The sequence below is a fragment of the Petaurus breviceps genome, unplaced genomic scaffold, assembly GCF_028583685.1.
Source record: "Petaurus breviceps papuanus isolate PSGF00001 unplaced genomic scaffold, PetGlider_PUasm1.0 90692, whole genome shotgun sequence".
Taxonomy (NCBI): Eukaryota; Metazoa; Chordata; class Mammalia; order Diprotodontia; family Petauridae; genus Petaurus; species Petaurus breviceps.
The window spans coordinates 7,918,028-7,931,446 of NW_027187313.1; the positions used below are offsets into that span (position 1 = coordinate 7,918,028).

The following is a 13,419-nucleotide window of genomic DNA, read 5'->3' on the forward strand; positions in this document are numbered from 1 at the left end:
CAAGAAAATTACAAAATGAGAGTCAACAGCCTTACTGAGGAAAATAATACCTTAAAAAATAGACTAACTCAAATGGCAAAAGAGGATCAAAAAGGCAATGAGGAGAAGAATGCCTTAAAAAACTGAATTTGCCAGATGGAAAAAGAATCTGAAAAGCTCAATGAGGAGAATCATTCCTTCAGAATTAGATTGGAGCAAATGGAAGCTAATGACTTTATGAGAAATCAAGATGCTGTTAAACAGATCCAAACAAATGAAAGAATAGAAGGCAATGTGAAATATCTCATTGGAAAAACCACTGACCTGGAAGATAGATCCAGGAGAGATAATTAAAAAATTATTGGACTACCTGAAAGCCATGATCAAAGTAAGAACCTAGAAATCATCCTCCAGGAAGTTCTCCAAGAAAACTGCCCTGATGTTTTAGTACCAGAGGGCAAAGTAGAAGTTGAAAGAATCCCCCAATCACCTCCTAAAAAAGATCCCAAAAAGAAAACTCCTAGGAATATTATAGCCAGGTTCTGGAATTCCCAGATTAAGGAGAGAATATTACAAGCAGTCAGGAAGAAACAATTTGAATATTGTGGAAACACAATCAGGATAACCCAGGATCTGGCAGCTTCTACATGGAGGGATCAAAGGGCTTGGAATATGATATTCCGGAGGGCAAAGGAGCTGGGATTAAAACCAAGAATCACCTACCCAGCAAAACTGAGTATCATGTTTCAGGGGCAAATATGGTCATTCAGTGGAATAGAAGACTTTCAAGCATTCTTGATGAAAAAACCAGAGTTGAATAGAAAATTTGACATTCAGATACAAGAAGCAAGAGAAGCATGAGAAGGTAAACAGGGAAAAGAAATAATAAGGAACTTATCAAAGTTGAACTATTAACATTCCTACATGGAAAAACAATAATTGTAACTGATGAAACTTTTCTCAGTATTTGAAGGGAATACATACATATGAGGTTATTTGGGCATATGAATACATATGTGAATGTATGTATATATGTTTACAGGTATACATAGAGGGCACAGGACCAATTTAACAGGAAGGGATGATACTTAAAAGGTGAAATTAAGAGGTGAGAGAGGAATATAATGAAAGGAGATGGGGAGAGACAGAATGGGGTAAACTATCTCATATAGAAGAGGCAAGGGAAGATGTTTACAATGGAGGGGAAGAATAGGAAGGCAAAAGGGAATGGGTCAACCTTATTCCCATTGAATTTGGCTTGAGGAGGGAATGAAATACACACTAAATAGGGTATCTCACCCTCCAGGAGAGTAGGGGGGAAGGGGATGAGAGGAGGGATGACGGAAGGGAGGGCAGGCTGGGGGGATGGAAGTTGGGATCACCCACTTTTGAAAAGGGACAGGATCAAAGTAGAGAATAGAACAAGTGGGAGGTGGCATAGGAGGGAGGGAAATATAGTCAGTCTTTTACAATATATCTACTATGTTATTGTTTTGCATTAGCCACACATATACAACTTATACTGAACTGCTTATCTTCCCAGTAAGGGTGGGAGACAAGGGAGGAAGGGAATGAATCTGGAATTCAAAGTTTTAAAATAAAATACTCAAATATATATGTATGTATACACACACACATACTATTATTAATACTATTTTACATGTAATTGGGAAATAAGATATACAGGCACTGGGTCATAGAGATCCACTGGAAAAGTCTAAAAGGATATGGGAGAAAATATGGGAGAGAACAGATTGGAGGAGGGGATATCCTGTGGGACTGCTATTTTGGTGGGTAGGGGAAAAACAGGGAGAAAATTTGTAACTCAAAATCTGGTAGAAATGAACGATGTAAATCAGAAGTTAATAAAGCATTTGAAAAAAAAGAAAAGAAAAATCAAATCCCTTACTCTAGCATTTAGTGCAGTGCCTGAGATATAGGAGGAGCCTAATAAAAGCTTACTAACTGACTCAGTCAAATCATAAAGTATTTATTAAGCACAGTAATTAGATTATAAGCTCTTTGATGGCAGAAACTATTGAACTTTTGAGAGTACATGGACAAGAATAGCAAAGAATGGGTAGGCATGAATGGATTCTGTGGCAGGAATATCTGTCCCAATGAGATCATAGATCCATTGGATTCCTGAAATTTTCTTCTTCTTTTTTTTTGCTTTTTTTTGGACGGGGGAAGCTAGGGCATTTGGGGTTAAGTGACTTGCCCAAGGTCACATGGCTAGTTATGTGTTAAGTGTCTGAGGTTGGATTTGAACCCAGGTCCTCCTGACTCCAGGGCTGGGACTCTATTCATTGTGCCACCTAGCCACCCCCTACTGGAGTATTCTTTTTGGGATTCTATGTAGCTGTGAATCATATCACAATTTCCAAAGGATTAAGTTTCACTGATAATTGTCTTCTATATCTATGTGTATTCTTTTAAAAGCTTCATTGATGTTCTTTTATTTCTCTTCTGGGGTAGGGGTGGGGAGTGAGTGGGGTTGTGACTCTGAATGTCCTTTCTGTGCTACTGTTGAATACAGTTTTTGATAACTGTTAAAAAAAAAAAAAACAAGTGGCTGAGAATGGGATTTGGATCTCTGAACCACAGATTAAAACAAAGCAATCTCACATGTGCTCCCAGACAGTGATGTACTTCACCTAAGAAAAGTTATCAAAAACTCGTCTGACCCTGTTTGAGTATCCGTGGAGCACACAGGCTGTGCATCTAATTATTTCTTGCTGTCGCCATGCCCGGTCCATTTCCCTTTCTGGTCACACATCTCTTTAATATCTTTAATACCGTTGCTTTTGTATAAGAGTGTGTGTGTGTAAAATATGTGGCAGCCTATTTACTTCCAATATACATCTTTCAGTTGCCTTCCTGATAACTTGCAAAGTTAATCCTTTGGAATTATGAAGATGTTATTAAGTGTCATGTAATAAAAATTATTGCAATTAATAATAACTCAGTTGCCTAGTGACATAATATATAACACACATTAAGTATAAAATAACATGTTATACCTCTTGAAATCTATCCATAGACCCTTGAGAGACCTTTTACCCAAGGTTAAGAACCCCTGTGCCATATGGTTTACAAAGTGCTTTCTTGTCAACAACTCTTGGAGACAGATAATGCAAATACTATCATCCCCTTTTTTTTTATTTTTTATTTATTTGTTTATTTTTTAAAGCAATCAGGATTAAGTAACTTGCTCAAGGTTACTCGGCCAGTTATTATTCCTGGGTGTGGTGCTGAGTATCTGAGCCCGGATTTGATCCAGGTCATCCTGACACTGGAGCTGGTGCTCTTACTCACTGAGCCACCTGGCCACCCCTAAGCAATTGGGGTTAAGTAACTTGCTCAAGGTTACACGGCCAGGTGTTTCTGGGTGGGTGCTAAGTGTCTGAGCCCCGTGACTCGATCTCCAGGTCTTCTCAGCACTGGAGCTGGTGCTCTTACTCTCTGTGCTACCTGGCCTCCCCCCATCCCCTTTTTTTAAATGAAAGCACTTAGACATAGGGAGTTTTGATGAATGGTGTTAAGGAATGTTAAGAGGTCCCCTGAACTTATCTTTTTGAGTTGCTATATTTTTCAGAAACATTGAACCCAGAGTATGCAGGAGGCCCCGAATGTGTCAAGGATGAAATCCTCCCTGATCTGACACAATTTCTCGTTTGCAACCCAAGCTGGAATTCCTGTGTGACCTTGGAAGTCAAGACAGGGGCCTGTCTTCTCTAGTCTGAGAAACTGCTTGTGCAGCTGGGACCCTTGTAGATAAGTCGACCATCATATCTTCATGGTCTAGCAGTTCCCAAGGGAAAAGAATACCCCTTTTGCCATCACCTTTCTCCTCCCCTTTGGAGGAATTTACTTTTTCCCACCTTTACTGCACCTTTCCCCCTTCTGTACCATGTCCCTTTAGGTAGAGATGTGTGCTTTCTCTTCCTTCCTTTGTCCTACTGTCATAAGTATCTATCCACTTCTGTGGGGATTACGAACTCTTTGGGTTCCATATGAATGTTCATTTGTCTTTTCATAATTCCAGTTTTCACATAATTTTTTTAAATTTGTGATTGTCTGTTGACAATAGTAACTATTCAATAGATGTGTTGGTAAAGTTTCAGGGAGAGGTTTTAATTATAGTTATTATTAAAAGTAGTGTGGAACTAGCTAATGGTCAGACTAGAACTAGATGAACCTTCTCGTGAGTTAAGACCACCCCACACAATGGTTTGGATAACTGAAACTAGCCACTATGGCCCACCTAGATGTCCTAAACCCACAAGCTACTTGCCCAGACCTCCATTTAATTTTACACTTGACCAAAATGCTTGCTTCACATGGAGTGTGATTCTATCCAACAGTTGTTTTCATTTTTCAAAATTCTCATGAGTTCTAATCAGGCCTCAGATACTTATTAATTGTGTGGCCTTGGACAAACCGCTTAATTTTTATCTGCCTCAGATTTCACACCTGTAAAATCAGGATTATCATAGCACCTACCTTCCAGGGTCGTTGGGAGAACAAAATGATATGATACTTGTAAAGCACTTGGCTTAAATTGCTATATAAATGTTAACTGGCTATTATGATTCATGCTTTGTAATGCCATTAGCTAATTAGGGGCAAATTGGGGCAGTGGATAGATTTCTGGGTTTAGTTAGAGTCAGGAAAACTAAGCCCCAATCTCTCTCCAGAGCGTCCTCCTTATATGATCTTGGCAAGTTTCTTAACATTGGCATACCTCAGAAGCTGCTAGGTCTGATCTACTGAGTCATAACCTAGCTGGGATCTGTGTAATTGGAGGAGTCCCTACTACCTTGAGATTGCCCTGTGCTTTGAGTATCTTCTAATTAGAAAACACTAAAATATGTATTACTAAAGTGTATCAAGTTGAATTCTAACCCTTCCAAGTAGCAGCACATGAACTTTTTTATTCCTTTTTTGTTTTTTCAGATTCAACAACTTCTCTTCCCTCTTCTGAAAACAAGTAATTATGTATTTTTAAATGCTTTCTTACCATTAATGACCTTTATGGCTGCTTTAGAAATGGATTTTTATATACTCAAGAACATGTTTCGGCAGGTAAGAACTATTTTCAAATAAACTCGTCACCCCTTGATGATATGTATTAATGGAGGATGTGGATGATAATAGGGAGCTCAAAGATACATGGTCTACAAACTACATTTATTTCAGTTTCCCTTCTATTCATAACTATTTGACTGGTTGTTGTCCTTTGTTCTCAAAGGACACCAAAATGACATCACCATGTTGGAGTCACAGTACAGTGTGTTGGACTGTGGCTGATCACACCGATATGAACTTGGAAGGCTCTACCACAGCTCAGGCACAAATAGTCCATAGGAACATTTGGATGGGCATAGTCTCTAAATTTGCGCATCTCATTTCTTTTAAGCTACTGCAATTCTGTTTCATTCACGGAGCTCAGCACCTTCTTTGATGTGGGCACACCCTGGCCATAACGATTTATGCACAGACAGACTGATTTGGCCCTCATTCCTTTTCCCATTTTCATCTCTCTCTCTTGTGAAGGTGCTAATGAGCAACCAAATAACCCAAGTCTGGGCAATGGATGGGGAAAAGAAAGGAGAGAGGTTTTATTTAATAAGCCACCAACTAGGGGAAGCTAGGTGGCACAGTAGACAGAGCATTGGCCCTGGAGTCATGAGAACCTGAGTTCCAGTCTGGCCTCAGACATTTACTAGTTGTGTGAGTCACTTAATTCCAATTGCCTCCAAAACAAACAAACAGACAAAAAAACACCACCAACAAGAGCCACCATCTGATAGTTATTTTCTGGATGGCTTTTTTGAACTTTATTGGAGGAGGCCATTTGTTTATTCATGTTTTTCTAGTTATACTAGTTGTCTTTGGAGCAGAGAGAGAATGTGGAGGAGTGGATAGAGAGCCAGCTTCAGAGTCAGGAAGAAGACTTCCTTCTCCGTCACCTTATTGGCTGTGTGATCCTGGGCAGATCACATAATCTCTCAGTGCCTCAGCAATTCCCTAAGATTAGATTGCTGAGCACATCTTCATTGGCAGAGGGGAGCCTCACCATCAGGACTTCTGTGCACCAATGGAATCAGAGATCCAACAAAAAAAAACCAACCCAGACCTCTAGAGATATTTCAATTCAATAAACATTTTTATTAGGTACCTACTATATCCAGTTATGACCTAATGTAGTTTCCAGTAAACTTTTCTTTTTGAGAATTGGGTTTTGTGGTTAGAATTCTTCCATGTGAAGGCAATGATGTTAAGAATCTTTGTAAAGGCTGAGCATGCATTTTGCTTCATTAATCTTTTGTTCAACCTCATTGGGCTTCAACAGCAAATCAAGGAAATAACTTGTCTCATTTCAGTGCAATATACCTTTTACTTCTGCAGACTGCCTATATGCTATATAGAGACAACAAGGCACAATTATAGCATTTTGAAAGGGACTATGGGAAAACTCTTCTAGATAGAATAATAAAAGTATGAAACCCTGGAAACAAGATAATTGTCATCTACTTCTTGGTATTTTTTATTAATTAATATTTAATACTTGTTAAATATATATCCAGCACTGCAAGAGATAAAAGAAATAGTCAACATGATTTCTGCTGCTGAGCTTAGTTGATGAGATAAAACGTGGACATATGAAGAATGAAATAGCAATACAGAATTTAGTATAAGAGATAGCACAAAGCAGTGATTCCAAATGAGTGGGGAGAGGAATTTAGAAGAGGGTGTTATCACCTTGGTCTGAAATGGGCTGGATAGACAATGGGGCTTGAGTTGAGGCTGAGAAAATATGTAGGTTTTAGAGAGCTGGAGAGGAGTAGGAGATGATATTTTGGAATGAGGAGACCCATGGAAGTAGAGGGAGAGCATGCTATGTTCCTGTAGGCCAGATGAGTTGTAAAGTCATGAAAACACTAGATTCTCATGGCCAAACAAAATGAAACAAACAACAACCTGGATTTTTAAAAAGCTGGATTCCTTCAATAAATGGTTCAATTATCATTCTCTGGGAGTATTTGGATGTTTCTAAGTGATTATATACTTCTGTGCTGAAAACATAGAAATGTCGGAATAAAAAATTTGGTGGTTGGGGGCAGTCAGGGAAAAGCTGTTAGATAGAATTAAAAAACCACAACAAACAAAGAGCAGCCGATTGATGAGCATATGACCTGAATTGGTTATGGTTTTGATTTCAAGTTCTTTGTCTCCTTTCAGAAGGGCACAACTGGGGACAGAACCAAAAGTGAAGGGTGATTGGCAGCAGATCATTTGCCTGCTTCTTAATGGTCTACTTTCAGCCTTAGACCCACCCACATGACCCACTTCAACCATTTGGCCTTTTCTACATACCACAGTAGTCACTCTATGAGAGAAACAGTGGTGATTTACATAGTATGGAGGTGGAGAAGCTGATTTTTCATGTCAAAAAATATAGATAAACAATGAATCATAGTGTATATGGTATATTGCAGAAAATCTACAGTGGTAAAAATGAAAGCAAATAGTTTCCTATCTTAACATTTCATACATATTCCCACCCAATGAGCCTCATTGATTGTACCCTGACTGGCAAACCCACAATTTATTTGGCTGTTATATCAGGATGGCTCCATAGCAAGTGTTTTCAATATTCTCCACTCTAGCTTTGATGCCTAAAATTTGGCATATAGAGAAAAATATTATTTATCAACTCTAGTGTTTCAGTTCCAGTGCCATGTAATTATGTCATTGCTAATAAGCCCTCTGTTGAAAATCTGTTCATTTTGCAATTAATGAAGGATAAAGAGAGGGGCAGCTAGGTGACCCAGTGGATAGAGTTCCAGGTCTGGTGTCAGGAAGACATCTTCCTGAGTTCAAATCTGGCCTCAGACATTTACACTAGCTGTGTGACTCTGAGAAAGTCACTTTATCCTGTTTGCCTCAATCTCCTCATCGGTGAAATGAGCTGGAGAAGGAAATAGTAAACCACTCCAGTATCTTTGCCAAGAAAACTCCAAATGGGATCAAGAAGAGTTGGACACAGCTGAAATAATTGAACAACAACTACAACAGATGGATAGAACAAGGACTTTTTCTCAGTCTTTAGCACTGAACTTAAGAGGAAATCAATTTAACCTGTAGCATTAGGAATTTAGCTGGCATTTGAAGATTTTTTGACATCGGGGATTGTTAAACTATACAAACAAGGCTTTATTTTTTTATCTCTTGAGGTCTCAGAAATAAGATATAATTTATTGAAAAGCATCTATAAGGTTTGTGATTAAAACAAATGTTTGATTATTGAAAATAAATAAGTCTAATTATATGTTATAACTTTATTTCACAGATCTTAATAACTGGACTTATAAGCTTTGCTTTAGCTTTTGTTTTAATTGGATACATTGTTATGAAATTCAATAGGTATAAATGGGATATTCAATCTTGTATACTCTTTAGTACTACTGTTGTCATCACAGATCCTCTTCAGTCCGTGAATCCCTTGAAAACTCTAGGTATGTTGTATTTAATATAATTATTACCTTGATCTCTTGAGCAAGTCACTTGAAAATTCCCCAAATTACCAGAAAAAATAATCAGTATTTTATATTTAATAATATATAGGACTCCCTATGTGCCAGGCACTGTGCTAAAGTCTTTATAGTCATTTCATTTGATCAACAACCCTGAGAGGTAGGTGCTTTGATTTTCCCCATTTTATAAATAAGGCAAAAATGACTTGCCTCGAGGCACACAGCTAGTGTCTGAAGCTGAAGCTGAACCCATATCTTTGTGACTCTTTTTTTTTCTTTTTTGAGGGGAGAAGGCAGGGCAATTGGGGTTGTGACTTGCCCAAGGTCACACAGCTAGTTTTGTGTGTGTGTGTGTGTGTGTGTGTGTGTGTGTGTGTGTGTGTTAAGTGTCTGAGGCCGGATTTAAACTCAGGTCCTCCTGACTCCAGGGCAATTGCTCTATTCACTGCGTTACCCAGCCGCCCTGACACTCTACTTCTTGTATCACTTTTGATGTTGTTCTGTGTGACCCCATTTTGGGGTTTCCTTGGCAAAGATACTGTAATGGTTTGCCATTTCCTCCTCTGACTCATTTTACAGATGAAGAGACCGAAGCAAGGCTAAGTAACTTGCCCAGAGTCACACAGCTAGAAGTGTCAGCCTGGATTTGAATTTAGGAAGATTCGTCTTCCTAATTCCAAGCCCAGTGCTCCATCCACTGTGCTACCTCCTACCCTTAGCTATAATAATTAGTTAATAATGCTGGTTCCCTTCCCCCTAGTTGTGAGACAGAAGAATATAAGCTTCTTGAAAGGAGGGACTGTTTTATTCTTTTGTCTTTTTATCCCTCAGACCTGATACACAGTAGGTGCTTAATAAATGCTTTTCAACTGAATTGAGGCTCAAATGAGATGTTTTTAAAACCCTGTGCATACCTAAAAGCACTACAATCATTTTGTTGATTTTATTCTATTGAAAATTTTAAGTCTTGTTTTATTTTTATTTATTTCCCTAATATATTTTTCTATTTGAAAATCTGTTCATTTGCACATAGCCACTTTTTGCCATATGCCAACATTCACTTGTAATTCACACATTTTATCATGGTTTCTTTTTTTTTTTTAGGTGTTTCCAAAATATTAATTGATATTATAACAGGAGAATCGTTGATCAGCTGTGGTATCAGTTTTGCATTTTTTGGGGCTTTAAGAAATTTCAAAAAATGGACTTCACTGTTAAAAGGTAGGAACTTTTTGTTTTTGATCATGTTCACATGGTATATTTCAGAACATTCTAGAGCTAAATGCAATTCTAGGTGCCTTGACTTCACTGATTTTCTCATGTTTTATGTTTGGAAAATTAAAAATGACAATACTAGGTTAAATCATAGTTAGAGCTGGAAGGCACTGTGGAGGCCATCTAGTCCAAACCCCTTCATTTTACAGATGAGGAAACTGAGGTTAAGAATGGATAATTGTCTTGCTCAGGTGCACACAACTAATAAGTGTCTGAAGCAGTATTTGAATTCAATTCTTCCTAATTTCACATCTAGCATTCTGCACATTGCAGCACCTTCACATCCAAAAGATTAGCTTTGTGTTTTTCTGGGCACAAAGCTGGTAGGTGCTTCCCTCTGTACCTCCCATACTCACTGCAGGATCTTAGTTGCTGACTGTATTATCTTCCTCCCAACCCACCTTGGGCAGCATTCCCTTATGAATGTTGAAATCCAGAAGGTTAGGGTTAACAAAATGAGAGGTCAGGAATGATCATCCAGGAGTCATTCATTGATGAAATTAGAAGCTGGACCAGGCCATGGTACATGGATAGGGTAGAGGGGAAGGGCCCTAGATAATACTGAAATACCAAATAAATCTAAGCTGTCATCAATTAATGTGTTCAGATTTAAAGTTGAGGTCAGAGTAATTGATTCTTGAGAGGAAGGCAAATCAAGGGGTTTGATCAGGACCTGGAAAGGTGCCAGTTGGAACCTAGGAAGTGAGACCTGCAGGGGTGGGCTAGGTGGTTCAGTGAACAGAACACTGGCCCTGGAGTCAGGAGAACCTGGGTTCAAATTCGACCTCAGACACTTAACACTTATTAGCCATATGACCTTGGGCAAGTCACTTAACCCCAATTGCCCTGTACTCCCCCCAAAAAAGCAAAAATAAAAAAATGAGAACTGCCAGATTCTTGGAACTAAGGCTCAAGGGGTCCTGGAGGTAAATCTACATTAGTCTCTAAGCATGTTAGAAGTGAGATAAGAGAAGTAAGGGTAATGATACATACACATCAATTTTGTCAACCTTAACTCTAGAGTAAGCTGGTTTAATGGGCAATTTATTAAGTTTTGTATCTAGAAGAGGTGGGGATAGAGATTTGTTTTATTTTCATATTCCCCTTACTAGCACCAAGCTCTTTTCTAGACTGGAACTAGGTTGTATTTTAAGAGTTGACTTTATGAGCCAGTATGATAAAAGTGACAATTCTACTTTAATTCATTTATTCAGTACAATACCAATCAAACTACCAAGTAATTATTTTATAAAGCTAGAAAAAAATTCATCAGGAAGAACAAAAGGTCAAGAAAATCAATGAAAAAATGTGAAGAAAGGCAGCCTAGCAGTGCTAGATTTCAAACTATATAAAAAAACCATAATCATGAAAGCAATCTGGTACTGGCTAAGAAATAGAGTAGTGGGTCACTGGAATAGATTAGGTACACAATACACAGTAGTAAATGACCATAGTAATCAAGTGTTAGAGAAACCCAAAGATCCCAGCTTTTGGAGCAAGAGCTCACCATTTGATAAAATTGCTGGGAAAATTGGAAAGCAGTTTGACAGAAAATAGGCACAGACCAACGTCTCACACCATATATCACAATAAGGTTAAAATAGATAAGTGATCTAGATATAAAAGGTGATGTCATATTTAAATTAGAGGAGCATAGAAAAATTTATCTGTCATATCTGAGAAAATCAAATTGATAGTCCCCATTTTTGTAATTGATTCTATTCTGTATGCCGTCATATTTCTTTGTCTCTGAGTTAAGTTAAAAAAAATTCACTTTCCTTTCTGAGTTATTTGAGTTTAGAAGTTCAGTTTTCCTGATAATCACTATTATTGTTCTATTTTTGTGTTAAGGAAATCTGTTGTCCTTGAAGGATGCAGGTGGATGCCAGGGAGTCTTGTCTGTTATCTTTTTATCTGGCTGTCTTTCAAGAAAGCCTGGTCTGTTATTGCTGTGACACTAACTAGCTATGCAGGTAGACACTGTCAAATGAATTTTCTATAGGAACAAGATGAAGGAGAAATTGTAATTAGCCCTTCACTTCTAATTTTCAACTAATCACATTGTTCCTCATGTCTGTAATGCTTCAGACTATGTAACCAATCATATTGTTTTCCCCATCTATGATGCTGCCATTTAGCTTTAAGATGCTCCTCCTTTTGTCTGTAAAAAAAATGATGTATCTACCCTTATTTGGGGTCTTTTTACTTGCTGAGGAACTGAAGTTCTCTTTTATTGGTAATTGCTAGCCTTATCAACAAATTGAGCATATGCAGAACTTTGTACCTCAATTTACCTTAATTTCAATCATAACATATTCAAGGATAGGTGAAGAGCTTATGACTAAACAAGAGATAGAGAGAATCACAGGATGTACAATGGATAATTTTGATTACACGAAATTAAAAAGGTTTTCCACAACAAAATTAATGTGGCTGAAATTAGAAGGAAAGTGGAAAAAAATTATAGCAAGTTTCTCTGATAAAGGCATTTCTCAAATATATAGGGAACTAAGCCAAATTTATAAAAATTAAAAGCCATTTCCCCCTTCATAAGTGGTCAGAGGAAATGAACATGCAATTTTCATAAGAAAAAAATCAAAGTACAAATAATCACATGAAAAAAATGCTCTAAATCACTACTGATTAGAGAAATGCAAATTAAAACAATTCTGAGGCACTAAGTCACAATTTCAGATTGTCTAACATAACAGAAAAGAAAAAATGAGAAAAGCTGGGGAGAATGTGGAATCATTGGGGCACTAATAAATTGTTGGTGGAATTGTGAACTGGCCCAACCATTCTGTAAAATAATTTGTAACTATGCCTAAAAGGTTATAAAACTCTGCATACTCTTTGGCCCAACAATACCACTACTAGGTCTATATCCCAGAGATAAAAGAAAAGGGAAAAGGACTTATATGTACAAAAATATTTACAGCAATTTTTTGTGGTGGCAGTGAATTGGAAATTGAGGGGATGTCCATCAATTGGGGAGTGACTGAACAGGTTGTTGTAAATGATTGTGATGGAATACTATTGTGCTATAAAAAATGATGAGCAGGATAGTTTAAAAAAAAAACATGAGAAGACTTATATGAACTGATGCATTAGCAGAACTAGAATACTACATGTAGTAACAGCAATATTGTAAGGATGATCAACTGCAAAAGACGTAGCTACTCTGATGGAGACAATGATCCAATTCAATTACAAAGGATTTATGTTGGAAAATAGTAACTACCTCCAGAGAGAGAACTTACAAACTCAGTGCACATTGAAGCATACTTTTTTCACTTTCTTTATGTTTCTTGACTTTTACTTTATCTTTTGCAACATGGCTAATATGAAAATATATTTAGCATAAAAAAAGTTGGCTGTGAAAGTTGTCAGTGATTGATTGAGAGAGATGGGAAGAGAAGACTATTAGAGTAGCCATACACCCAGAAATATTTGAATTAAATGATGAGGACTCAATAGAAAATCTAACAGTTCTTTCCTTCAGGTACTTTTTCTATGTTTTGGTGGTAAAAAATGACACTTGTAACTAAATATCTGTCTTGGCCTCTCTGTTCTGACTGCTGAAAAGGACCATGTCTGTGGGGAAATGGAAATTTACAGATTT

The 13,419-nt window shown here is 37.6% G+C and overlaps 1 protein-coding gene across 1 annotated transcript in view; it reads left to right on the forward strand.

The window, feature by feature from the left end:
- The window catches only part of SLC9C2 (solute carrier family 9 member C2 (putative)), a 96,080-nt gene that overhangs the window by 6,884 nt on the left and 75,777 nt on the right, over nucleotides 1-13,419 (forward strand). The window contains exons 3-5 of the mRNA XM_069065435.1: nucleotides 4,939-5,067; nucleotides 8,339-8,504; nucleotides 9,627-9,743. Of these exons, the coding sequence (XP_068921536.1) occupies nucleotides 4,939-5,067; nucleotides 8,339-8,504; nucleotides 9,627-9,743 (412 nt within the window). The remainder of the gene's footprint in view (nucleotides 1-4,938; nucleotides 5,068-8,338; nucleotides 8,505-9,626; nucleotides 9,744-13,419) is intronic.